A 27,620-nucleotide genomic window follows, 5' to 3' on the forward strand; every position below is an offset into this window, starting at 1 on the left:
AGAGAGAGAGAGAGAGAAATATACTGAACATTGTGGTGTAGTCGAGCAAGCAGTAAACACACACACACACACACACACACACACACACACACACACACATAAGGAGGAGAGTTGGTCCCTGGAGCGAGTCGAGGGAGAGGCCTCAAGGGAGAGAGAGAGAGAGAGAGAGAGAGAGAGAGAGAGAGAGAGAGAGAGAGAGAGAGAGAGAGAGAGAGAGAGAGAGAGAGAGAGAGAGAGAGAGGATGGTTAAAACACAACAGTGATGGAGAAGGAAGGACGGAGGGTGACAGTGAGAGAGGAGGAGGAGGATATGGAAAGAGGTGGGGGAGGGAGAAAAAGACAGGGAGAAGGAGGGAGGAAAGAGGACGCTGGGAAGTATGAAGGGAGGAGGAGGAGGAGGTGGAGGAGGAGGAGGAAGAGAAGGAGGAGGAGGAGGAGGAGTGTCAAGCAACAAAAATTAAAATCAATACGCGAGCTAACGGGTGTCGCTTACAGGGAGGAGGAGGAGGAGGAGGAGGAGGGGAAGAGGAGGAGGAAGGGGCTGGATAAACACTGTGACGTATCAAACATGGCGACTGCGCACTCTCTCTCTCTCTCTCTCTCTCGCCTCCTTTTGACCGTAATAGTTTCTTCATGCTGCACTTAGCGTCTTCTTGAGAGAGAGAGAGAGAGAGAGAGAGAGAGAGAGAGAGGTGAGAGGAAAAATAATAGGATAATGTGGGTGTAAACTCTCTCTCTCTCTCTCTCACACACACACACACACACACACACACACACACACACACACACACACAAAGTAATGTTAAACGCGAGTAGTCTTTGCCGTAGAGTTTAAGCAAAAAATGATTAACAATACATAAACGAGAGAACATGATAACATTGACGATGATGATGATTGTAAAGATCGTGATAACTGACCAAGCAACAACAACAACAACAACAACAACAACAATAACAATCATAATAGCAATGATGAATAGAAGTGTTGACAATTTTCTTAACTTTTATTGCTATATTTTTCCCTGCATGGTTCAACACACACACACACACACACACACACAGAGAGAGAGAGAGAGACAAACAAACAAAAAAGCAATCAAGCCTGCCCGAGCGAAGTAATGGAAAAACGGAACGAAAACACACGAAATAATGAAAAAAATAATAAAAGTTGAAAAAAAAAGAAAAGAAACCAACTCTATCTACCTATCTATCTGTCTATCTATCACCATTGTCATCAGCCATTATCAGACACAGGAAATAATGAAAAAAATAATAAAAGTTCAACAATAACGAAAAAAATGTATGGCGAAACTTGTACTCTATCTACCTATCTATCTGTCTATCTATCCATCTATCACTATTGTCATCAGCCATTATTAGTCCAAAGCAAAACAAGGCCTTTCCTAACGTTCTCTACCTCAAATGTTAATGTACTTAGTCTTGACCCCATAGATTTTTTTTACAGCAAAGGAGACAGTTCAAGGGCAAAAAAAGAAAAGAAAAAAGAAAGAAATAATAATGAAAAAAGCCCGCTACCCACTGCTCCTAAAAATAATCCATAGGAGTAGCCGAAAGATAGGTCAATTTCGGGAGGAGAGGTGTCCTGATACCCTCCTCTTGATAATGTACTATTGATGATAATAATACTCTGATAACAGTAATCTATCTCTAATTGGTTCTCTGTCGGTTCTGATTTCTTGGGCTGACACAATTTTTTTCTTTTACATCAAGGGAGACAGCTCAAGGGCAATACATAAACAAAAAAGCATCAGAAAGCCCGCTAAGACATTGGTTGTTAATCCTCTATCAGTTCCACGTATGATATGACATGGCCAAGTTCAGTTCCTTCTCATCAGTCACTAGGATGTATGCACTCTGTATCAGTTCCCTATTCCATGACACTCGCTTCCTGTCTTCCAGTTTTATATATACCCAACATTATCCGTTCAAATCCACTCCCTTACATAATTCTCCCTCTCCTTCCTTCCTTTCCTCCTTTCTACCCTTTCTTATTAGCTTTTTTCTCATAATCCGCCGTGTTTATGAACCGCATGTAATGACTGGCAGGATACGTCGCTAATTGTACACTTCTATCTTCATGCAGTAGTAAGTTGCTGTTGATGACACTATTTTGTTTACCGAAAGCACCCCATCAAAATTCATATCCTCCTTCTTTACATTTCCTCTTCGTGGCTGGGTCAACGTTGTCAGATTATCGTACTCAGAGCATCGTTTTTACCGGTTTCTGACCCATAATTATTGCCAAGAAACACCAATAATTAACCATTTTAACGATGACTCTATATAAAACCAGTTAAATGGGTGGAGGAAACAGTTCAGGGTTGGAAATCGGAGAAGTGTAAGAATCTGAGCACGACCATCTGGCAACGTTGGGCTGGGTTGGCATGAACTGTGTGTGCTAGGTATGTGTATTTCTTTATTCTTCAATGGTTGCGTTCTTGGCTCTGATGATTTCTTATCCTAGCAACTAATTATTTCACATTTACAGTCGTTTTCTTAATGTAATCTTCGGGTATACTTTCACGTTCTTTCAGTATAATTCACTGATCACTCTTGGTATTATTTCCACTAAAACGCAAAATATCGCAGGCAGACGTCCTTCTTCCTTCCCGCCCCGACCTACACGCACAACAGAACTCCATTGTTTCACCTCACCTTCCTTTTTTTCTATCTCTCTTCCTCTGACTTCCTCCCTTCCTCTCCCTCTCCCGCCCCTTGCTCGATTCCCATGTTCCATCAACTTCCAATCTTTCCCTTCCTCTTCCTCCTCCTCCTCTTCTTCATCCTCTTCCTTTATCTCGCACGACTTTCCTTTTTCTCTCTCATTTTACCTTCGCCTCCAAGCTTCCTCTGTATTCCGCCCTAACATCCTTCTCATTCTCCTTCCTTCCTTCCTTCCTGCCCTCCCTCTTAACCATTAGTATTTAAAATTAAGCCTGACCCCCCCCCCTCTCTCTCTCTCTCTCTCTCTCTCTGTGTTCAATCAAGTACACACACACACACACACACACACACACACACACACACACACACACACACAGTATTGGAAACCATGTGATTATGCAGCTTTCCACCCTTTGCCTGTGTGTACGTAATGGTTCACGTACACACACACACACACACACACACACACACACACACGGCTCCAATCTCTATGCTTACCGAGGAAGGAAAGAAGGAATGTGTGTGTGTGTGTGTGTGTGTGTGTGTGTGTGTGTGTGTGTGTGTGTGTTCGTTCCTCTCCCTCTCTAATATAACCTGAAGCTCAAGTAATGATGTCAAATATTGGTGTGGACCCTCTCTCTCTCTCGTACTAGTAAACAAAAGAAAACCTACGTAAATCTAAATTATAAGTTTTAACAAGTTTATACAAAGACTAATTCCTTTTTGTATTTAGTTGAAGAGTTATCATAAAACGAGAGAGGAGGAAGAGGCGACTCCGTTACAGAGGAAAAGAAAACTGTTAATACAAAGGCAATGCATGATGTTAATATTTATGCAAGAGATATGGTGGTAACAACGATAAGGAAATAATGCAAAATAAATAATATACACGCAGGAAAACAATGAACGAGAGAGAGAGAGAGAGAGAGAGAGAGAGAGAGAGAGAGAGAGAGAGAGAGAGAGAGAGAGAGAGAGAGAGAGAGAGAGAGAGAGAACAATGGGCAGAGAAAGAATGAACTTATATAACAGTAAAGAAAGAGGTGGTAGTAAATAATGAAGAAAATAAGAATGAGGAATAAAAAGAAATGTAAAGCAGAAGGAAATATAAAATGGACGATTGTGAAGGAAAATAAATAGAAGATGAAAATTAATAAAAAAGGGTACGATAAAAAAAAATATTGTGAAGGAAAATTTATAGATGAAAAAGAAGGAATACCATACGACTAAAGAGAAGAAAATAATGATGATAATGATATGATACTAAAGAAGAAGAAAAGAAGAACAAAATAAAGAATAAGAACAAAAAGAAGGGAAAGAAGAAAAAGATGAAGAACGAAAAGACGAAGAAGAAAAAGAAGAAAAAAGAAGAAACTGTTAAGGAGGAACTTCAATCACTTACCTATTATGACTCTCTCTCTCTCTCTCTCTCTCATGGCTACATTGCGTCATCCATCTACTGTGCTCGCGTGCCTCGTAACCATGAATATATTTTTGCTGTTAATAGTTACATGTCATTAAGAGATAAGAAACAATCACGCATCGCTGGTTGTGCATGTATTTGCGTCGAGTAGTTTATGTTTTACGATGCTTTATTGATCATGCTTTTGTAACGCTACTGAACTTTGCTGTAAATCTGTGATGCGCTAAAAATGAATCTCGTATGTTGGTCTGTTATGCTTTGCTGCACCTCCTTCTATTTGCGGCGTGTAGTTTGTGATGCTGCTGAACTTTACTTTGCTATATATTTGTGAGGAAAGAGAAAAATATAATCGTCGTATGTATGTACTTTGTTCTGTATATTTTGTTACGCTATGTTGCATCCCTTTGTATCTCCGTCGCGTAGATTATGTTTTGCGATGCTTTACTGATTATGCTTTTGTATTGCTGCTGCGAAACTTTATGTGTCTATAAATCTGCGAGGAAAAAGTAATTGTTGTACGTGTTTATGTTCTGTATTATTTTGTTAAGCTATGTTGCGCCTCTTTTTATTTGCGTGATGTACTTTATGGTATACAAAGCTTTACTAATTATGCCTTTGTAGTGCTGCGAAATTTGACATTCCTATAAATTTGTAAGGAGAGAAAAATAATTGTCGTACGTGTTACTTTATGTTCTGTATATTTTGTTAAGCTATGTTGCGCCTCTTTTTATTTGCGTGATGTAGTTTATGGTATACAAAGCTTTACTAATTATGCCTTTGTAGTGCTGCGAAATTTGACATTGCTATAAATTTGTGAGGAGAAAAAATAATTGTCGTACGTGTTACTTTATGTTCTGTATATTTTGTTAAGCTATGTTGCGCCTCTTTTTATTTGCGTGGTGTAGTTTATGGTATACAATGCTGTACTAATTATGCCTTTGTAGTGCTGCGAAACTTTACTTTGCTATAAATTTGAGGAGAAAAAATAATTGTCGTACGTGTTTATGTTCTGTATTATTTTGTTAAGCTATGTTGCGCCTCTTTTTATTTGCGTGGTGTAGTTTATGGTATACAATGCTGTACTAATTATGCCTTTGCAGTGCCGCGAAACTTTACTTTGCTATAAATTTACGAGGAAGAAAAATAATAATCACGTGTTTTACTTTCTGTATTGTCACGTTACGATATGTTGCGCTTCTTTATTTGTGCGCTGTAGTTTATGCTACATGATGCTTCACTAATTATCCTTTTGTAATGCTGCGAAACTTTACTCGGCTATAAATTTTGCGAGGAAGGAAGAAAAATCATTATCGTGTATTTTACTTTGCTCTGTATTATCATGTGACGCTGTGTTGTTCCTTTTAAATACACAATTAAATTTTACTTATATTTCTACGGTAACCGAGCTGACGTTTTAGAGTTTGTAGCAGGAGGCGAGATACATTAACAAAGACACATAAATAAAGACAAATGCATTAATTTAGTTGTTGGTGCTGCTGGTAATGCTCGGGAAAGTTAAATACTACGGAAAGTTATGCTTAACGTTGTTCTGCATATTTTACTTCACGCTGATAAACATGTTCCAGCTACTGTGCCTCAAGTTTATTTTATTAAGAAGAATGGTTGCATTACTAGGAGGTATAATAATGATGATAATGATAAAAATGATAATGATGATAATAATAATAATAAGATGAAAAATAAAAATAATTAAAAGAAGAAGAAGAATTAGAAGAAAAAGAAGAATTAGAAGAATAAGAATAAGAAGAATTAGCTGAAGAAGAAGAAGAAGAAGAAGAAGAATTAGAAGAATAAGAATAAGAATAAGAAGAATTAGCAGGAGAAGAAGAAGAAGAAGAAGAAGAAAAAGAAGAATTAGAAGGAGAATAAGAATAAGAATAAGAATAAGAATAAGAAGGAGAAGAAGAAAAAGAAGAACAATAAGAATACCAATAATACAATAAGAAAAACGAAAAAAAGAGGAAAAAAGAAAACGTATACACACACACACACACACACACACACACACACACACACACACACACACACACACACACACACACACCTGTTCCCATAATAATGAGGCGTGATGATAATGCAGGATCACCTTTAATTAAATCCCGTACAGCATACTATAACGACGCGGCTCCACACGGCCATACAGCGGCTTAAAGCATGCGACTACTACTACTACTACTACTACTACTACTATTACTACTACTACTATTGCTGCTATTGCTATTTACTTACAATATATTTCTGCGTACAGTTATTAATGCATATATATAAATGAACATACACATACATGACTACGTGAATAATACAGCGTCTAATATTCTTTTTTCTACTACTACTACTACTACTACTACTACTGCTACTACTACTACTGTTTTTGTCGTTGCTGCTGCTACTATTACTGCTGTTAACGGATTCTTCTCTTCTTTTAGGTTTTACTACTACTACTACTACTACTACTACTACTACTACTACTGATGATGATGATGACGATAACAATGATTCCGATGATGATGATGCTGACAACAGTAAATTGATGATGATGGCAAAAAGTATAAGAAGAAGTAGAAGAAAAGTAGGAACAGCATAAAACTTATAATGATGACAAGACGACGACGGAAAAGAAGAAAATGCAGTGGAAGAAGAAAAAGGAGGAAAAAAGTAATAAAAAAGTGGGGAAGATGAGAAAACTACAAAAGCCAAAATCTGCATAATAAAACATACAAAGACGACACACACACTCCAAGAAGAAGAAAAAGAGGAAGAAGAGGAGAAATAGTTATAAAAGAGAAACCAGGGAAGATTAGAAAACCACAAGTGACAAAATCTTCATACTACTAAAACATACAAAGAAAACACACACTCACACACACACACACACGTACGCAATCGCCTTACCAACATTCACATTACAACAACAATAAGGAAGAAAAAATGCACATACCTTGTTATCCACTGCCGCAGAGCTTGTAGTAGCAGTAGTAGTAGTAGCTTTTGTTATAGAAGTACCGGAGGGGATGTAGATACTGATGGAGAATTACACTCGTCTCACTTCTTCCCTATCTTCTTCTTTAGACACTCGCCGTTAGTGATAATGGTGGTGAGGGTGAAGACACAATATTCCCCAACCATAAGGAAAGAAATGGCTGGTGATGGTGGTGATGATTATAGTGTCCGATGAGGTATTTAGCGGTGATGGGTGTAATGGTGGTGGTGGTTGATGGGGAGGAGGGGAAGGGAGGTGATCACACAGCCGGCGGTGTTGGTGGTGGTGGTGGTGATGGGGTTAAACTTGAAGGAGAGAGCATGGACAGAATGGAAAATCGGAGCGGATGGAAAAAGACGCAAAAAAAAAAAGGATAACAAGTGATGACTGAGGGAAGATGAAAAAAGAAAAAAAATCACACGTTCAGATACAAAGGAATGAAGACACAAGGGAACAACAAGAAAAATAACAAGAGCAACAAAATATCAGAACACACACTCACGCACGAACGGCAAACAAAGAAATCACTCAATTACAAAAAAAAAAAGAAAAAAAAGACGGGAAGAAAAACAAAACAAGATAGGAAACACAGCGAGAAGAAAGAGAGAAAAGAAAGGAAGAAAGAAAGAAGAAAGAATTAACGAAAAAAAAAAATAAGTAGCCTCTTTTAAATGATGACGGTGAAGATGAAAGAAGTGGTGGTGGTAATAAGGGCAGGGGCGTCAACAGCAGTGGTGGTGGTGGTGGTGATGACTGGCGGTGGTGGTGGTGACGGCGGCGGCGATGGTTGTGTGTCTGTCCAGGATCCAGGCTAAACACGGTTTGGTTTTCCCTCTCCCAGTTGTCCTCTCCCTCTCTCTCTCTCTCTCTCTCCCTCTCTCTATTGGGTCCTCCTCTCCCCTCTCTCTCTAGGGCCCTACTCTACCCTCCCGCCTCGTCTCCCCTCTCTCTCTCCTCTCCCCTCTTCCTCTCTCTTTCACTCTCCCTCTCCCTCCCTTCTTCCAAGCGAGCGACACATGCGCACTAGGCCTGCTTCTCTCTCTCTCTCTCTCTCTCTCTCTCTCTCTCTCTCTCTAATAGGAGTCATTGCATTGCTTAAACTTACATACCACCTGGTTGATCATGCCGTGTACGCGTGTGTGTGTGTGTGTGTGTGTGTGTGTGTGTGATGAGGACGAATGGTCGTGATTTAAGTGGATGGAGGAGGAGGAGGAGGAGGTAGAGGAGGAGGTGCTAAAGAGTATGGGTAAAAGAGGAGGAGCAGGAGGAGGAAGAGGGGAAGGAGGAGGAGGAGGAGGGGGAAATGTAAAAGGGGGAGAGGGGGAAGGGCAAAGTGTATATGAAGAAATGAGTGTTGTGTGTGTGTGTGTGTGTGTGTGTGTGTGTGTGTGTGTGTGTGTGTGATTATTGACGAATGTGTTAACCAGTGTTGGAGGAGGTGGAGGAAAAGGAGGACGAGGAGGAGGAGGAGGAGGAGAAAGAGGAGGAGGAGGAGGTGAGTGACATGGGGGGTGAGGGAGAAGAGATAAGATAAAAAAGGTGGAAAAAATATGAAGAAAATAATAAAAAAAATAATAATGATAAAATATTAAATTACAACAAAGAGAAAGGTAAACTGACTGACACACACACACACACACACACACACACACACACACACACACACACACACACACACACACACACACACACACACAGCCGGAAATGGCGGTGTTGCGAAGGAAATCATATTATCTTTCCTTCTCTATCCCCCTCCCCCTTCTCTCTCTCTCTCTCTCTCTCTCTCTCTCTCTCTCTCTCTCTCTCTCTCACACACACACACACACACACACACACACACACACTCAAAACCAAAACCCAGAAAACAAGAAAATAGAAAAAAATAAAGAAAACGAAAAAAAAAAAAATCCCGAGGCGATTAATAATTAATGTCGCAGAGACAAAACTTTCTTACCCAAAAGTGGAGGAGGAGGAGGAGGAGGAGGAGGAGGAGGAGGAGGAGGGTCTTCCTTCCTAAGTTAAACTCATTCCGCCTCCTCCTTCCTGCTCTTCGGTAACTTTGAATACTGTAATGACCAATGCAGTTTAGTAGTAGTTGTTGGAGTTGTTATTGCTGTTGTTTGTGTGGTTGTGGTTGTTTTTGCTTATCTACATGTAATTAATGTCAGTGGTGGTGGTTGTGGTGGTTTTGCCGTTTGAAAAGTAAAGAAAGGAGGAGCTTGCGGGTGATATAGAACAGGGAGAAGGAGGAGGTGAAATAAGAGGAAAGTGTGAAGGAGAATAATGAACAGGGGATATATGGAGGAAGGACAGACGGAAGGCGAAAAGAGCAAAGGTGAAAGGAGTAAGTAGACTGAAGAAAATGTGAAACAGGATAACGGACAAGGAATACATTAAGGAAGAAGGGAAGGAAGGAAGGAAGGAAGGAAGAAAAAAATAAAACTGGAGAAGAGTAGACAAGCGGAAAGAATGAGATGATAAACGAAGAGACGTGAATGCAATACAGAAGAAGAGGGAAGGAAAAGATGAGGAAAGAAAGGAAGGAAGGAGAAAAAAATAAAATAAAGACCAGATAGGGGATGGACTCAACATAGGAGGGGGGGAGGGAACTGGGACTGAGGAAGACACACGGGGGAGGGAAGGGGGGAGTGAAAGAAGGAAGGAAGGGAGGGAAGGGAACTGGGACTGAGGAAGATACGGGGGAGGGAAGGGGGGGGGGTGGAAGAAGGGAGGAAGGGAGGGAAGGGAACTGGGACTGAGGAAGACACGGGGGAGGGAAGGGGGAGTGGGAGATGGAAGGGAAGGGAGGGAAGGGAGGAAGGGAGGGAGAGAAATGGAGTGAATCTAGCAAAACTTAGACGCATAAAACTTAAATATGGAGCCATTATTATCATCCAAGGCAAATGTCAGCAGGCGTGGCGAGAGAGAGAGAGAGAGAGAGAGAGAGAGAGACCGGCAAATATACAGATAAGACAGTTGAAATATTACCCAAGAACATTTTTTTTACAATGTTTTATGGCGCACACGATATCACTTCTTTCCCATCTCCACTTTATTTAATATCGTTTTTTCTTTCTTTTGAGCAAATGATTAAGTTACCTTTTTGGAGCACAAGATATCATTCCATTCCTATTAGCTATTATTTTTCGTATCTTTTTCCTTAAAAAAAGAAAAAAAATCCCGATAAAATGCTACAAACAGATAAGGAATCGTGCTCACAAAACCGTTTCTTGTGTCATTGCTATCATTAAACATTTCCCTTTTCCTCGAATGTGCTGTGCTTTGTTTAGTGGCCTTACACACAGAGAGAGGCATGTTGCTTGCGAAATTGCGAAGTTTATGCCGTTCAAAGCACACAACGAAGAAGGTTATATCATTCTTGCGCAGTGCTATAATGTATTCAGAGAGATATTGTGATACTTTTAACATTCTCCTTAAGTGCGTGCAAAGGGTCTTTAAAGAGAGGCAGCTCAAGGGATAAACAAACAAACAAGCAAGCAAAAAAGCACCCCAACATATTGCTCCTACAAAGATAAAGAGGGAGATGCAAAAGACAGCTGCACACGACTTTCTACTCGAACTCATCCCTGTATTATCCAAATCCTCTATGCAAGGGTTAACCAGCATCTTAATTCTTTCATCCCTTCCACTGGCACACTCTGGAAAAGCCTTCTTGTGTTTTGTATTTCCTCTTGCCGACGGCTTAACACTTTCAAAAGGGAGGTATCGAGGCACCTAATCGAATATTTCTCACTTAGTGTTTTGGATTTTTTAACTATACACTATTTGCAGGAGCAGCGCCAGCAGTTTTTTTTTGGGGGGGGAGGGGGTATTTTTTTCCCCTTAAGTTGTCTCCTTTAATATAAATAAATTCTGTACAAAAAAAAAGTCATCGTCGCTATTCGCTGGACGGCATAAACTATACAATTTCGAAAATCATTAGACGTCTATATAAAAGGAGACTAAGCAATGCACATTAACAAGAAGAGGAAGCATTAACATTAGCATCACATATAGTATTAAGGGCAGAGGAAGGAAGAAAGGAAGATAAGAAGGATGGAAGAAGAATAGAAAGAGAAAAATGAAAAAGAATAGACAAGAGGAAAGAATAAGATGATGAACGAAGATAAGTAGATGTAACACAGAAGGTGGAGGCGAGGGAAAGATGCGGAACGAAGGGAAGGAAGAGAGGATAAGATATAAAAAAGTAATCAATAAAAAAAAAAAGTATCAGTTACTATGGCGGGGGCAATATATGAGTTATTTTCTCACATTAAAGGGAGATAAATGCAAAACTCACCACTCTACTTTATGATCTGTGAGGCTTAGCAAAATATTATGTAGCTAAATAATCTGCTAAATCATCTCTCTCTCTCTCTCTCTCTCTCTCTCTCTCTCTCTCTCTCTCTCTCTAGTGGCATCGTTTATTTTAAGTTCACGCTTAAAGAATCTGGTGGCATTTGTTAATGTTAAAAGGCATTTCCCATTGGAGGAACAGTAAGTGCAGGGGAGAGAGAGAGAGAGAGAGAGAGAGAGAGAGAGAGAGAGAGAGAGAGAGAGAGAGAGAGAGAGCAAAATATTAATCTAAAGCCATATGAATGAAGTTACTAATATTTTGCACGACCTCACATTTCATGAAACACAGATTAACAGTGTTGGGGGTTGTATTTATCTCCCTTCAAGAAAAATCACTCAAATATTGCCTACATTGACGTAATAGGAATATCCCTCTTCCCTCCTGATTATAATTTTTAGACATTATCAACGGTTTCTTCATAACCATCCTCAGAACTCCTTTAACAATACTAATTTCTTGAATACTTCGTTGATATCTGTCATTAATTTTGAAAGTATTGCCACCTCGCCTAAATTTTCATGGTGCTACCTACATGTATATCATTAGCTGTGTAAGTATCCCGCATTTGCTTCTAGAATGTAGTTACTGGGTGCAGCCCCTTGTGACATTGTACCTTTTTTAGATCATGGAGTAAGGTGACCAGATTTCTGAGACAAAATCCGGGGACATTTTCGGTTCAGAGGCGTAAAAACCTCCAAAACATGTAGTGTTTTTGTCATTGAAAAACTAAAACGGGGACACTGCCCTTACCATTCATAAAGCAGCATTCAAAAGTTTCTCTCACCCTATTTATCCAAATTGCAAAGGAATTAAATAAAAATTCAATTGATTAACAATTTTTATGTTCTTGGAAGGCAATCTCGCAAATTATGCCGTGCAAAGCTGTTGATCATTTCCTTAGTTATATACACTGTACACTGTACAGTGCGAGTAGTACCTACGGTGCGCAACTATACGTATAGTTTGGTCAACATTTTCGTTTTTTTTTTTTCGGATCTTTCAGTCACAGTGAAAACCGGGGACATTTCCGGGGACAGCAGTAGCCGGGGACAGGTCACTGAAAACGGGGACTGTCCCCGGAAACCGGGGACGTCTGGTCACCCTATCATGGAGCTACCTTCATATATGGCAATAGTTGTACAATCAAACTGTACTGCCTGGGGGTAGGGATGGCAGGTTCCTTCCTTCTCCTTTGTTGTATACCTGCAACAATAAACTATCAATCAATCAATCAATTGTAAATATCGCATAAAACACTTTCCTCCCCGGCGGGGAATCGAACCCCGGTCTCCCGCGTGACAGGCGGGGATACTAACCACTATACTACCGAGGACAAGAACTGCCGGCATTTCTTCAGGTAAAAATATTGTCAGAATCATCATGTATGTGGATCTATGCGGCGGGAGTGGCTGGGCCTTCTGTTCGTGTAGATTGTGCATAAGTGTGCCGTGCATACGCATAAAAAATAAAAAAAAGTATTATTTATAATCGTATATGTATCTCGTTCGATCTCTTACGTTTTTCTTGTCTTGTTTTTATATATGCAACTGGGCGAATTAAAACTATTATTATTATTATTATTATTATTATTATTATTATTATTATTATCAAAACTTCCACGAGCCTCCCTTGATACAAACGTCGTTTTCTTTCGTCTCCTCCACGTTCACTATCTTTAGCCATTACTAATCCAATGCAGAACAAGTTTCGCGACATTCTCCAGCTCTGCTTGATATTAATGTTACTCCATCCTGCTCCAACAAATGCTCTACCTTCATCTCTGGTCCTCTGTCCTAGAATATACATTTCCTGGGTGCAACTGCGTTACTTTGGTTGGCTCCCCGTTCACCCTTCCTAAATAAGAACAAATAGAAAATGAATTACTAGAACGTGCCTTTAGCCGCAAGTGCGCACAAATAATGAATAACCCCGAGGAACGACATTTTTGTCAATTGTATTCTTAGCTTTCTGTAACTGCCTTTCCTTTCTGAATCGGACGGTATAAATGTATCGCCCGGTGTTACTTGATTCCCCTGCCTCTTAAAAAAATAAAATAATAATAATGAATAAACCCGAGGAACGACATCTTCATCAATTATATTCTTAGATATCCGTAACTGCCTTTCCTTCCTGAATCGGACGGTATAAATGTATCGCCCGATGTTACGTACTAGAATCCCCTGCCTCTTAAAAACATAAAATAATAGTAATGAATAACCAAAGAGGAACGACATCTTCATCAATTATATTCTTAGATATCCGTAACTGCCTTTCCTTCCTGAATCGGACGGTATAAATGTATCGCCCGATATTACTTGAATCCCCTGCCTCTTAAAAAAATAAATGGGAGTCGGGGAATAACATAAAACTACCCCACCAACAAATACAGTACGCGGGTAAAGTTTCCAGTCCAGCGATGAATGAAATGATGAGTAAACAAATCCACTTCCCTTTAACCCGTCGTCATGGCAACGGAACCAAACAATAACAAACCCATTCCGGTGGTAAACAAAAGGTGAGGAACAGGAAGAAGACAGGTGGAAGTGAAGCTGAAGGTGAATAAAAACAAAAAGAACACTGCAAGAAAGGAGAAAATGATAGTTTGCGAGAGACCACGCCAAATAACACTAGCTAGAGCACTCGAATAGCATATGAATTGAGGTGATCACTGATAGGCGTTGGCCCGGTCGAGAAAAGGGTGCACAGGGTAATGAGAATGAAGACATGTGGAATGATGAATGGATGAAAAAAAGGAAGGTCAAGGGAAGGCTCAAGAAAATTACGAGAGGGACAAAGAAGGAGGGATTTTATAATGAACAGTAGTGGATCAAAACGACCTCAGAGATGGGATGGTGAAGAAATGGGATGGTGCAGGATAGAAAATAAGAAAAAGATGCGACAGGGAAGATTACTTGTTTTTTGGCCTTCATACTCTAAAGCAGGGGTTACTGGTGGGTCACAAGGGGTCAAGTAGGATTGGCTGGGAGGCTGTGAGGCCTTGCAAGAAGAAGCTTGGGAGAATGACTTTAATAGCTTTTTGTTTTGAGGTTGTTTTCTATGTTATCATTCTGTTAGTGGCTGTTGAGAGGGAACATCAGGGTGTCTTTCGTTACATGTCAGGCTGGGTATGGATGGAAAATAGTGTAGTAAAAGATGTGTAAGACTAACTGCTGCTATCAGGGAGTCGTGTGTGTTTCAAGTTTTTGGCAAAAGGGTCACAATTTCAAGAACACTGAGAAACCACTGCTCTAGAAGATTGAGAATGCTATTATTACATCCCAAATATTGAGAAAATCTAACTGTATCTCATATATCACTAATTGTAAATATAAGGTATAAATATGTAGTTTGTTTAGAATTTCTTGGCTGGGTGCAAAACTGACAAAAAGATAGTCAATCATATGACATTGTAGGCAAGAGAGAGCTGGTAGATATTAATGTGGTGGGGTCAGGCTACTAATGGTGTGAAGTTGGGTTAATGTCTAGTTTAGGTTACATTACTTGTTCAGGGTTGCTTAAATTACTTAGGGTTTGGGGATGAAGGATGGTACAGCTGACAACATGGCCTAAGCATGTTGGGGGTGATGGGTTAAAAGTTTGGTAAGCTTAATATAACTGATGAGCACCAATGAGGGCATAACTTGGCGGGGGGGGTGCATCACCTAACCAACGCTACGAGCGGCTTGTGTCAAGTTGATAATCCTGAATTAATTTGTGCTTAAATGATGTTCTACTGACATTTTTGCTGCCATGTTATTGATAATGATCTTATTTGATGTTTTGAAGAAACTTAACTTATTGAGTCTAAATTGCAATATTAATAGAAAAAAAACTAGAGGAAACAAGAATTTATCACAATAAATATTTTCATTTTGGTAGTGCATTAGTTTCTGAATACTGCAGCAGCTAAATAAGCAGGGTAGGTCTGGGCAGCCCAAGGGTGAGCTTCCCTCTTTGAAAGTGGCTAACAACCATCAAGTCACTCTGATGCTTCATTGTGGTGATTAAGTAATAATTCTTGGGGCACAGCACCAAGAAACCATTTTTAAATGTATTTCAAGGTCACAAATTATGTCTTAGCTCAAAACAGTGTTTTTCAGGCTCATATTAATGTTGTTTTCAGGTCTAGAGTGGGGAAAAACTGTCCCTTATTATGTAGTATATGTAGGATTGTTAATGAAAATCAAATATAACTTGGAAAAAAAAAAAAAAAAAAAAATGGGAAAAGGTACCAGCTAGGTACCTCATAGGGTATAACAGCGTTTCACCACCACAATCTGAAATTGGAACAGTGCAAACATGTTGGTGGAGGGCTGAGTGTAGTTTTATGGTGCACTATGCTGAAATCACTTAAGGCACGTTTTGAGAATTTACAGTGGAAGCTACACAAGGCAAGGCAAGTTGTCAAGTTACTGCTGATGTACTGCTGCTACCTGAATGAAACACATCACAGACTGCATTACATAACTGATGACTATCACCATCATGTACTTCAGTGTGGAAAACATTGTCATTATGGCTTGCACAGTGTTATTGTGAGCTGTGTTATTACTTCCTTGTTACTGGGGATGTAATGAATGGCAACTTAAATGATGTGTTCCTTCAGAAGTATCCGTTGTTGTGCAATAATCTGCTGTGCAAGATTTATCTGCTTATGTGAGTGAACAGCAAACCTTCATCTTCATCAAGTCATGTCAGAAACCATCACAGTCACAGCAGCTTCATCAAGTATCATGTTAAATGCATGTCAGCTGTTTGAACTTGAGGCTTTTGTTCCTTCACGGCTTCCTGTCAAGGTACTGTGGATTCTTCAGTGTTTTTGTGTTTATGGTAAACTATTATCAGAGCAAATATTTCAAAACTCTGCAGCTGCCTTGGATACATGCTGAGCATCTATATGCAGTCTATGCTTATGTGCTGGTTTTTTGTTTCAATGCAAATTCCTGTCAAATTTCTATGAATTTATATGATAAGAATATATAGAAAAGTAGCATATGGCCCTTACGTCAAAGTACAGTAAAACTTATAACTGATACATAATGGGAAGATGCCTCGAACAACTTGGTTAAAGAAGAGAACAATTGTAAAGTGGCTGGGTATACGACCAAGCAAGGTGATGGAGCTAAGAATATGCTAAGAGTAAACGTGACAAGATCTGCAAGCTTGGTGAAGGACTGGATGGATCCAGAATAAGGCCATGCAATGCAGGTGGGTCGCTGAGCATCCTACCAATCCAGCTTTGCCTATTCAGGGAATGTGTTGCATCCATCCATTCTTCCTACTTCCCAGCAGAGGTACCAGTATTTATATATGTAGCTTTACTAGTTACTACTTGCACAGTTCTAGACAAAAGTTATTACGCTGCAGCCAGCTTTCTCTATTTTGAGGAAAACTGGAGTGAATGCATTAATGCTTTTCAAAGTTGTGTCTATTCAACGTTTCCTGGCAGAGAAAGCATAATTCAGCAACCACTCTAACTTTTAGTGGATAAAGAGACTGGTACAAATATACGTGCATCTACATTAAAAAAGTAATCGTGAAAATACACACACAAATGCATAGTGCTTAGCACAATTTCCTCAACCGAGAGGTCCTGGGTTTAATTCCCGGATAGAGTGGTGACAGATGAGCAGTCTCCTGTAATCTGTGCCCCCTGTCCACCCAGCAGTGAATGGGTACTGGGTGTCAGTCACAGGTTTTGTCCTGCCTCCCAGGTGTATGCTGGTGTGATGTCAGATTCCAGCCATATCCAAAGATTTACCACCTGAGCTTCAAGCTCACTTGGGGAGGCTACTGACTGGTGATCGCAAGTCCAGCAAGTGATCAGACCATGGTGAATGACACACACACACACACACACACACACACACACAAACACACACACATGAATATATATATATATATATATATATATATATATATATATATATATATATATATATATATATATATATATATATATATATATATATATATATATATATATATATATATATATATATATATATATATATATATATATATATATATATATATATATATATATATATATATATATATATATATATATATATATATATATATATGCATACACACACTGTTTTTAGTTACAACTGAAGCTTCATATACACATTTCTTGATTTGTGAATACACAGTCGACATTCATATTTCTCTGCTAAAATGAGATGCTTTAAATCCACTCTTCCCTGCTGAGAAGAGTATACAGCTCCAGCATGTATTGCTTTGACAAAGATAGAATTCTTCATTCATTTTTAGATGGAAAAAGAAAATGCTCTTAGCTTTTTTTCCTACCAAGAAATCAACTAAAAAATGTCTGCTTCTGCATCAGAAGTTGCAAGCAATAATTATGAATGATATAGATCTAGAATGATAATTTTGAAAATGAAATCATAGAGCTAGAGCAATTAGACATATCGTCATAGTCTCTCTCTCTCTCTCTCTCTCTCTCTCTCTCTCTCTCTCTCTCTCTCTCTCTCTCTCTCTCTCTCTCTCTCTCTTCAGGACTGATTTTATGAATGTGCTCATGTTCATGGGAATACAAGACCAATGGAAATATAAGGGCATACCTTTCAAATGTTTTATCTTGATCTGAAAGGCTCCATACACACTTGTATGAGTTAGCCTTGTTTGAACAGTGGTGAGCCACCATTAGGAAGCTTAAGCATCTTTGTGACTGCATCAGAGTCTGTGAAATATGGGATATGGGACTTTGGGAGGCAGTGCTGTCCCCTTCCAAGCCAGAATGTGCCAGGCACAAAATAACTAATGGAAGCCTGGCTCCACCCTCAATCTCCCACAAAATATTTGCCAATATGACAATAAAAGGCCATGTCAGAGTAAGGCCTAACTCATTTTACAGCCATAGTGTTGTGAAAAGCCTACAGAAAAATGCAAGGCCACTGCCATGTTTTTTCCCCACATCTTGAAACCCATGAGAAACTGATCTCTTCAGAAGAATAAATCTTTTTCCATACATTCCACTTGAGATTCAAACTCAGGCCTCCAAGACAAAAAGGCAGACAAACTAGTGCCAAACCAAAGATATCCCCATGGCTTAAGGCCTTTTGGAGTCTTCTTCTGTATTACACTATTTCTGGTTCTGTGCTGTGTTGTGATACTTTGGTGTAGACATCAATCTAATCAATACTTTTCTGCTCTGACTCATGTTTCTATTCTAATACTAACATCCCATTTTCATATGGAAAATGGAATTACAGTGAGGTGGAAGTGGAGACAGAGGAAGACCTTTGGTACTTGTTTTCTTGTTTATCTAATTTCATGCCATACCATGAAGTAAAAAGCTTGTTTTTTTTAATTTTCAGAATTTTCTGTTATTAATATACTTTTTACATAAATCCTTAGAATACAATGAAGTGTATCTGCATGCATGGCATGACGGAGCATTCATTAAACTGCTTCTTTATGTATGTATAAAAAGTTTAGTAGTTAATCTAATGCCTGTATGAGTAAATATCTAATAATAATAATAATAATAATAATAATAATTTCCATTATGATGACATACCCTCTATCTTCTCTAAATCTTTTTACCATGGCCAAAAAATATATAAACAAAAAGGTTAACTTGGCTTATGACATACTACAAAAGAACTGCAATTAGAACATGTCAAACCTTTGTTAGTATTTTGAGTTACTATTTTTATCAAAAGACTTACTTAGAACAATAGAAAAATAAATTAATCCTTTTTATTTATCCTGTGAGCTAAGTGTAAAGACACTGCAAGGCTTTCATATAACAATACATGACATAAAAGTAAAGGGGCTGCTGACATATAACACCACCCTCTTTCCAACACTACAGGAGCCCAGCCATGCGTGAGGGGGGTCAGGTGAGCCTCCCACCCATGCGCCGTGGCCTTTCCCCTGAGGGACGGCGGATCAGGGAGCGCCACAGCCAGGGTTCGCTGACCATTGGGGTGCAAGGAGTGACGGTACATCCAACAGAACGAGGTGAGAACAGGGGTGAAAGGAGGGTTAAGGAGAAGAGATAAGATGAAAATGGGAAGAAGAAAAGGAGCACATGGTAGGGAAAAGAGGATAAGACACAAGAAAGGGATGGATCAAATAAGGGAAGGAAGAAAATTGAAGGGACAAGGAAGGAGGAATTTTATGATGATAAGTAATGAAAAAAAGCACAGAGAAGAGATAGAAAAATAAGAATGGGATGGTGCAGGAATGAAAATAGGAAAAAAAATGCTACAGCAAAAAAAGCTAAAAATGACAAGAAGGAAATATGTCTGAAAAGTGATGGAAATGATGATGTGGGGTGATAGGTATGGTGATGCATATCATTTAACAAAACTCATACTTTGTTTACATACAGTATATCATTCTGAAATTTTGCTACTACATGGCTAATCAAAGCTACTCTGTGTAAATTTATTATTATATGAGGCAATACACAAAACTGTAGTAATAATCCTTTTGGTTATCATTAAATAATATTTTTATGGAGAACTTGGTAAAGATTCGTATTAGGTCCGTGCCAGTATCTCATAATCTACTTTATGAAACATCACTATCTCTTCATATATCTTTTCTACAAACCTTCAACAGTCACGGAAATGCTTTTAAAATACAATTCAAGGACTTTTTTTTTGCTCTTGAAAATAGGGGATAATGTTTACAGAAGCGCGTCGCCTCCTCTGGCGGCGGCCGCGACGACGCTGCACCCGCCGCAGCCGTAAAATAGCTCGCAGAGGGTTTAGGGTCGGGGAGCATATTTAAACTACTCCAACCGAACTTTACGACCTACTAACGGGAGGGCTGCGCCCCCCTCGACCCCCCCTTCTAACCAGGGGGGGCTATGCCCCCCCTGGACCCCCCCCTACATGTATATGTGACTTATTTCAGCGAGGAGGTATTTCTCGCGACACCGGCTGCACCGCCGCCAGAGGAGGCGACACGCTTTCGTAAACATTATCCCCTATTTTCAAGAGTAAAAAAAAAAGTCCTTGAATTGGATTTTCAAAGCGTTTCCATGACTGTTGAAGGTTTGTAGAAAAGATATATGAAGAGATACTGATGTTTCATAAGGTAGGTAATGAGATACTGGCACGGACCTAAAACGAATCTTAACCGAGAACTTTTAATGTACCGGTACACATAATATAAAAACTCTCCCGAAATTGACCTCTCTTTTGGCCACTCCTCCTAACTCTTTTTATAGGAGCAGTGATTTGTGGGCTTTTTTTCATTATTGTTTTCTTTTGTTTGCCCTTGAGCTGTTTCCCTTATAAAAAAAAAGAATAAATAAATAATTGTAAAATTTCATAATAAGAACTTATTTGTATACATACAAACAGCAATTTTTGTTACTTAGGTTGTCAAGCATTTAGATGCACAATTCTCCCTGGCTTGACAAAGTTATAAAAATGGAAGAAGAAGCCTGCCTATACAGTACTCATACTTTCAGTGCACTAATCTCTATAATATTGAGGTTTGAATGCCAGAAATTTCATCAATATCTATAACTATAACGTAGAATTCCAGCACTATATAAAATTAACGTTTGTACGTTCAATGTGACTAAAATCACAGTAAACGTTTGACTTACATTTATTGGCGTCGAAAAAATAATATACTAAATAGATTTTGTACTAAACTGCGAGGTTATTTCAATGAGGTTTGTTGAGTTGGTACTGAAGAGGAACACTTATTACTAGATAACACATGACATGACATACAAAACACAAAAACATTGGGCAAAGGCCTGTGTGGACGAAAAAAACTATGGTTCAAGTGTAGCTCGTCTTCTTAACCACTAGAATAGAAAACGAGACATGGGCTCATGGCGTATCATGGGGTTCGGTAAGGGGGAGAGAATGCATGGAATTAAGTTTACCGTGTCTCACTAATTCCTTTCAACTGTGGTTCAAATGTAGCTCGTCAACTTTACTACCAAGGCGTCACGAAGGCACAAAAAGGGAGTCACACACAACATGGTAAATATAATCCAAGGAAGTTTAGAATTTTCGAACATGGGAAATCATGTTTACCGAATCTATTCCTTCCAATCATGGTTCAAATGTAACTCGTCTTCTTTACCACTAAGGCATCATAAAAGCATAAGAGCGAGCCACACACATGGTAAATAGCATGCAAGGCAGTTTGGGATTTTCGAACAGGGACACTTCTTACTTACCTCACCTCTTGCGGCTCCTTCTTGTCCTTCATTTGCTCTCCTCCTTCCAGTGGGTCGCAGCCAGAGTTCCTTCCTCCAGGAGAACGTGAGGCGTCTGCGGGAGATCCAGACGAGGTGTCGTGAGCGAGAGCAACCAACCCGCAACCGCCAGCCATTGCGAGCCACACGTGTCCCCTCTGCCGCCACCTCCGTCTCCTCCTCCTTCAGCAAAGTAACTAAAACTAATCTTATGAAACTTTTATCTAATTTCTTTTAGGGATTTTTCTCCGAATATCGGGCTCAGTTTGTATGTAATCACCTTTTAAACAAACTGCCAAAGTAGTTTCTTCTACTTTTCGGAAAATCGGCAAAAAGCTGTCTCATTTTCTCATTCGGCTCTTGTTCTAAGCAGAAATGCAAAGGGAAATTTTAGAACACTCAGACCTTGAATGACAGAGATATCTATACCAAAATGTACTTCACATATTGAAAAATTGATTTAGCCAGAAATCTAGAAATCGCCGAAAAATGACAGGCAGTTTGTTTACGACGGTGACGCGGCACAAACACACATAATAATGCCGATATGTATTAGGGTTAGTCTTTTGTATAATGATATATGCAGTGATTTTCTGTTGATCCCAAATCACGCAACGCAATGTTTATAGTAAAAACAATAGGTATGGTTTTTTTTTATAAGTTATTCCCTACTGCTACCTACCAACCATGCACAATTGCGCATTCGTGTTATCACTGCCAACTTCAATCTTACTCCCACATCATCTTAATTATGTACCATCCTCCCTCACTTCCTCATCAACACTATCGCCAGTCACGTGGATACACTAGTCACAATGACACTGAGGCGTCCCCGTCATAATCCCGTGGTGGAGAGTTAGGTAACCCTTCCCTCGGCAGACAGACGGTCGCCCCGCTGGCACTGGGTCCCCGCTGAAGGCTGAGGGTGGGGGCGGGGCGGGGCGGGGCGGGAGTGCCCACTCGGACTACTACTCCCTCTCGGAGGATCCCTCAGACCCACCTCCCCCAACCCATCCCCACTACCCGTCGCAGGAATGGGCTGCCAACCTCGCTCACAGCAAGCACAGCACGACCTCGCGAGGCTCACGACCACAGAGCCCCGTGGTGTTGCGGCCGTTGACCAACAGCATGCCACAACCACCAGGGGAGGAGCAGCAGCTTATTCTCCCTGACGCCGGCCTCAGCAAGGAGATGCGGAAGCTGCGGATGGAAAATCTAGTTTCACGGATCAGCAGTCAGCGTCCAGCGTGCGAGATGGACTACCACCAGCACTACCGCGCCATCGAGAACCAGCATCGCCTCCTACTAGATGCTGCCGAAAGGATCAACAGCTCATCGGGCGAAGGAGCAAGTGGGGGCAGCGGCGGGGACTCCACCCGTGGGCGAGGAAGCCAGGCGTGGCCGGGAACACCTCAAAAGATGGTTCGTGCGTACAGCTTTGACCGAGGCACCTCAGCCAGGCGGAGGGACGGCAGCACGGAGAGGAAGGCCAAGACAGGTGAACTAAAGGCATTAAGAAAACTCAACCACCGGCCCCCCTCCCCGTCCCCGTCTTCCTCCTCGTCTTTCTTCTCCCCGCAACTAGGGAGAAGATTCTCCAAAGCCGCTCCAAAGCCAGGCGCACCAGTTCAGAACGCCAGTGCAGATTCTTTATCTGGAAAACAGCCAGTTGGAGGTGTAGGGAGTACCGGGACCGAGCTATTAAGTAGAGGTGAGGTGACAGGCTCCAGGGGCGTTCTGAGAGGTACCAGTGCCAGGAGCCGAGGCAGCGCAAACACACAACATTCCGATACCCGTCCAGCTTCTCGTCCAGGCAGCAAATGGAGGAAAGACGCCGAAGACAACGCCTCTCTCTTGGAGGAGACAAACCTCAACTCCACATTCTCCTCCAGTTGCGACTTTTATCCCGCGGGGCATCATGAGGAACCGGAATCGCCGCGCCATGCCACCCAGGATAACCTCAAACTGGCCATCCGTCCCGACAGCCAAAACAGTATGGCCGATGGGGACCAACAGACCAACAACCCTAACAGAAACGACTGGAGCTTGACCTACCACGACGGGACCCAAAACAGCACATCGCCCAGAGAGCAGACAGAAGCTACAGAACGTGAGGACGGACTTCACGCTGAGGAGGAAGGAAGAACAGACAGACACACCGGCCGAAATGAGAACGGAGATGTCTGCTACACGCAACTTTTGGGTCCCTTACCTCCTGTTCAAGGTATAAGGGGGCATGAGGACGCCACCATTACCACTCCTACTATTGCCTCACCCAGTCACCGCAGGGTAAGCAGCTACTAATGGATGCAGTTTTCCCATATACAAGTATTTTAACCACCTATTGCATTCAGATACAAGCAACTATCTCTTTATATATATATTTATCTATCTATCTGCATGTCTATCTAAGCAGTTTACAACTCGTTACAGTAACATGAGTCATGAGATAAACATAACGTTTACTGAAAACATGACGCATTCACCCTTTTGTTATCTTCTGGATATCCGGCGAAAATCCGGTTCGCGCTCTCTCTCTCTCTCTCTCTCTCTCTCTGCTTCAAGTTCATATTTTTCTTGTGTATTTTGATGTAATTCTAAATACTCTCAATCCAAAGAGAATGCAAGGTGGTACTATGATATACCACGCCACGGCGACATGGAGGAAAATAAGGAAATAATATATTGAAAGTTATGTTAAAAATGGAGGAGGTGAGGCGAAAGGGAATAATGAGAATGATTTGTTTCTTGACCACAGAGGGAGCGGCAGCAACAACAACAGCAAAGGACCCAAAATAACCCCCTGCGAAGGTCCCAGTCCCTCAAGAATGTTACCCACTCCCCGGGGGAACCTCCTCCTACCTACCAGCTGGGGAGGATACCAAGGTGTGTGTGTGTGTGTGTGTGTGTGTGTGTGTGTGTGTGTGTGTGTAATAATTATTTTTCCCATTAACATCATCGGCACCATCACCATGACTACCAAACTGTCCCTACCACACCACTACTATATCGCACCACCCCTGCAAACCACCCACCTCCACCCACAGCATCACACTTCCACTGAGCCGCACCACACAGCCATCACCACTACCACTATAACGATCATTCAACTAGGCACTCTAAACACCACCACCACCACCACACACCAAAACGTCACACACATTCACCAGTTACACACTAGAACACATTTTACTATCAATACACATCTAACCACAACCTTACCTGTAATCACCTACCACCACACCCTGTCAGGTATCTACGGGCCAGGAAGGAAGAGGCGAGAAGGCAGGAGGAGATGGCCCGCGCCGTTGACCCCGACTGCCCGCCAGGTCACCAACCTCTGCCTGACCACGAACGGCAGAACACCTTACACCTCCTGCATAAGAGTGAGTCATATTTTCATACCGTTCTTTCGCACAGCCTTTTCTCTTTCTTTACCGCAGCTAACCTTCTCTCTGTCATTCCCTTCACCTCCTACATAAGAGTGAGTCATATTTTCATACCGTTCTTCTTTCGCACAGCCTTTTCTCTTTCTTTACCTCAGCTAACCTTCTTTCCGTCATTCCCTTACACTCAACATCGCTATTTAAATGTCTTCCACTTCGCTATTTCTCCTCCTCCTCCTTTTTTCACCTATCCTTTCCATACCAAACGAAATACTCCACCTCCACCCTATCAACTCCAAACTCACCCCACTCTTAGTCAGCCTATTTGAAGTCATCACTGCTCTTCTTTCTCATTATCATCCTCATCATCGTTGTCCTCTTCCTTTCGCAGGCCAGTCAGAGGTGCTGCGGGAGCTCTCGTGTCTGCCCGTGGCTCAGGACACTCTGCGGGTAAAGAGGGCCAGACAGACGCTGGAGGATAAGCTCACACAGATCGAGGAGGGGCTGAGAATCTTTTCCCAGCCTCGCGTCTATATCATGAACGACGACTGAGAGAGAGAGAGAGAGAGAGAGAGAGAGAGAGAGAGAGAGAGAGAGAGAGAGAGAGAGAGAGAGAGTATGCAGATGCTGTTTGCGGTAATTTATCCTAAAAGTATACTTCAATAATACTGTTGGTTCTTTGAGGAGCGATAGACAGATAGTTACACAGATTTGTTGCGATAGCTAGATAGTTAGATAGATTAGATAGATAGATAATGTGAGTAAACAAGAGACAAAAAAACGTTATATTGCTGGGAAGATAAACCAGTGTTGGATTGAAAACGATACAAAAATGAAGAAAAATAACAATAAAAGGACCATTCAATGATAACCATTTAGTGCAACGGGTGCCTTTTGGGTCTATTATTACGACTACTATTATCATTATTATTATTATCATTATCATTATTATTATTGATAATTATCATAGTCATCATCAAGTATTAAAAAGACGGGAAGGAAGATGATGTCCAAACTCTTTAGCTTTATAAATGTAAAAAAAAAAAAAAAATACATGCAAAACAATAAAAATAATGATTATGATAATACAAATAATAAATAATAACTAATAAAAAATGACGATGGTTTCATTCATGCCTCTTATTTGTAGCCTATATGCAATAAACCTTTGGTCTTATTAAACAAGGATACACAAGAACAAAATTGTAAGGATATGAAGAGCCTGCGGGAGGCTTCAACAGTCGTCCTTCACGCGGCAGACCCTTAAATGTTACCTGGTTCACTCATCTATCAGTCTGTCAAACCTCAACTTAAAACTTTCAGTCGTATGCACACCAACACGCGCATGCTTGTATTCCAGTCAACGACTATTCGGTTGGTAAACGAGTTTTCCCAATATTCTTGATCATTTAATGTATATTATAGCCATTGCTGCGGGATTTTTTTCTTTTACATATCTTTGGTGAATCAATTTCACCATATAAAAAAGTCCTTTCCAGCGACTGCAAATCAAACTGCTTGATTTATTTAAGTGCATACGTAGTAGCTTCTTATCTCATGGTTATGTTTGCCATCTACTCTGCACAGATTCCAGACTTTATAACATATGCACAAACAACAATAACAACAAAAAAACTTCAACTGCTACTACTTCTACTACTACTGCTGCTGCAGCTTTTTTTTTTTTTTTTTGCAATAAAGGAAGCAGCTCAAGGGCAAAAAAATAATGAGAAAAAGCCCGCTAAACGCTGCCCCTATATAAAAAATTAAAAAAAATAAAAAGCGTGGCCAAAAAAGAGGTCAATTTCGGGAGGAGAGGTGTTTCGATACTCTCGAGTAGAAAGTCGAGTGCAGCGAGGCCGCGGCAGTGGGAGAGGCATGCAGTTTGCAAGTTCAAAAGAGCAGTCAGCATGAAAACATCAATAAAAGAAAGATAGGTGGTATAACGGGGGAATTTAAGACTACTGTCAGTATGAAGAGGAGAATTGGAGACGAAACTCTGTCCAAGAGAGCTGTGTGTGTCGAGTCCCCCCCACACATGAGATGCATACTCCACTGGCAAACGGCCTAAACATGCGGCCTAAATTGTTTACGGCCGAAATTACCAAACTTTATCGAGAAGTTTTCTTCATCGTGACTGAAGCATCCAAGGGACGTCAATGGCAGCCTTGATAAACCCATATAACAGATGACTTTCTGTTAGCTGACTTGCTTGTTGATGATGCCCGCCACTTATATCTTTTCAAACTTTCCGTTTTGTAAAAGCTCCCTTAATTCAGCTTATCTCCAAATATGCGTTTGTAAAGAAAGGAGCAAATGAAGCTAAAGTTAAAGACTTTAATGGCTGCTTTTTAAGTTATAGTTTCTGGGGAGCAATGAGAAATTTAACTATTTTCTGACATCACCATAAAGGGGTATAAATTCCACTGGCGACAGGGAGTGTGGAGAAAGATAAATTCCCTTGGGCTTCGAGTGCCGTATATAACACCTGGGGGCTTTTCCTACATATATTAAGGAGGTATTTTCACTCCTCCATACGAGGGCGGACAAACTGGGATGGAGAAAAG

The 27,620-nt window shown here is 40.6% G+C and overlaps 2 protein-coding genes and 1 non-coding gene across 9 annotated transcripts in view; 1 reads left to right on the top strand and 2 right to left on the bottom strand.

Annotated features, from left to right (window-relative positions):
- Nucleotides 1–21,791, bottom strand: part of LOC127007093 (uncharacterized) — a 47,606-nt gene extending 25,815 nt beyond the window's left edge. The window contains exon 1 of one of the 2 annotated variants that reach the window (XM_050877682.1): nt 21,650–21,791. The gene's annotated coding sequence lies outside the window, so the exon portion shown is untranslated. Of the gene's footprint in view, nt 1–7,064; nt 8,061–21,649 lie in introns of those variants that run through there. The other variant, XM_050877681.1, reaches the window with a different exon arrangement.
- Nucleotides 12,725–12,796, bottom strand: Trnad-guc (transfer RNA aspartic acid (anticodon GUC)). The gene has a single exon. It is a non-coding gene; the product is annotated as a tRNA-Asp (tRNA).
- Nucleotides 13,927–26,170, top strand: LOC127007092 (uncharacterized). Of its 6 annotated transcripts, none has more exons than XM_050877676.1 (7): nt 13,927–13,978; nt 19,307–19,455; nt 21,700–21,860; nt 22,547–23,956; nt 24,426–24,553; nt 24,920–25,053; nt 25,445–26,170. In XM_050877676.1, the coding sequence occupies exons 1-7, from the start codon at nt 13,929–13,931 to the stop codon at nt 25,603–25,605; spliced, it is 2,193 nt and encodes a 730-aa protein (XP_050733633.1). In that variant the 5' UTR covers nt 13,927–13,928; the 3' UTR covers nt 25,606–26,170. The 6 variants fall into 6 exon arrangements, with proteins under 6 accessions (XP_050733633.1, XP_050733635.1, XP_050733637.1 ...); XM_050877678.1 differs by having other exon boundaries at nt 13,949–14,018; XM_050877680.1 differs by lacking the exon at nt 13,927–13,978 and adding an exon at nt 14,029–16,259 and having other exon boundaries at nt 22,700–23,956.
- Nucleotides 26,171–27,620: the final 1,450 nt, after the last annotated feature.

This window comes from Eriocheir sinensis, chromosome 34 (genome assembly GCF_024679095.1).
Source record: "Eriocheir sinensis breed Jianghai 21 chromosome 34, ASM2467909v1, whole genome shotgun sequence".
Taxonomy (NCBI): domain Eukaryota; kingdom Metazoa; phylum Arthropoda; class Malacostraca; order Decapoda; family Varunidae; genus Eriocheir; species Eriocheir sinensis.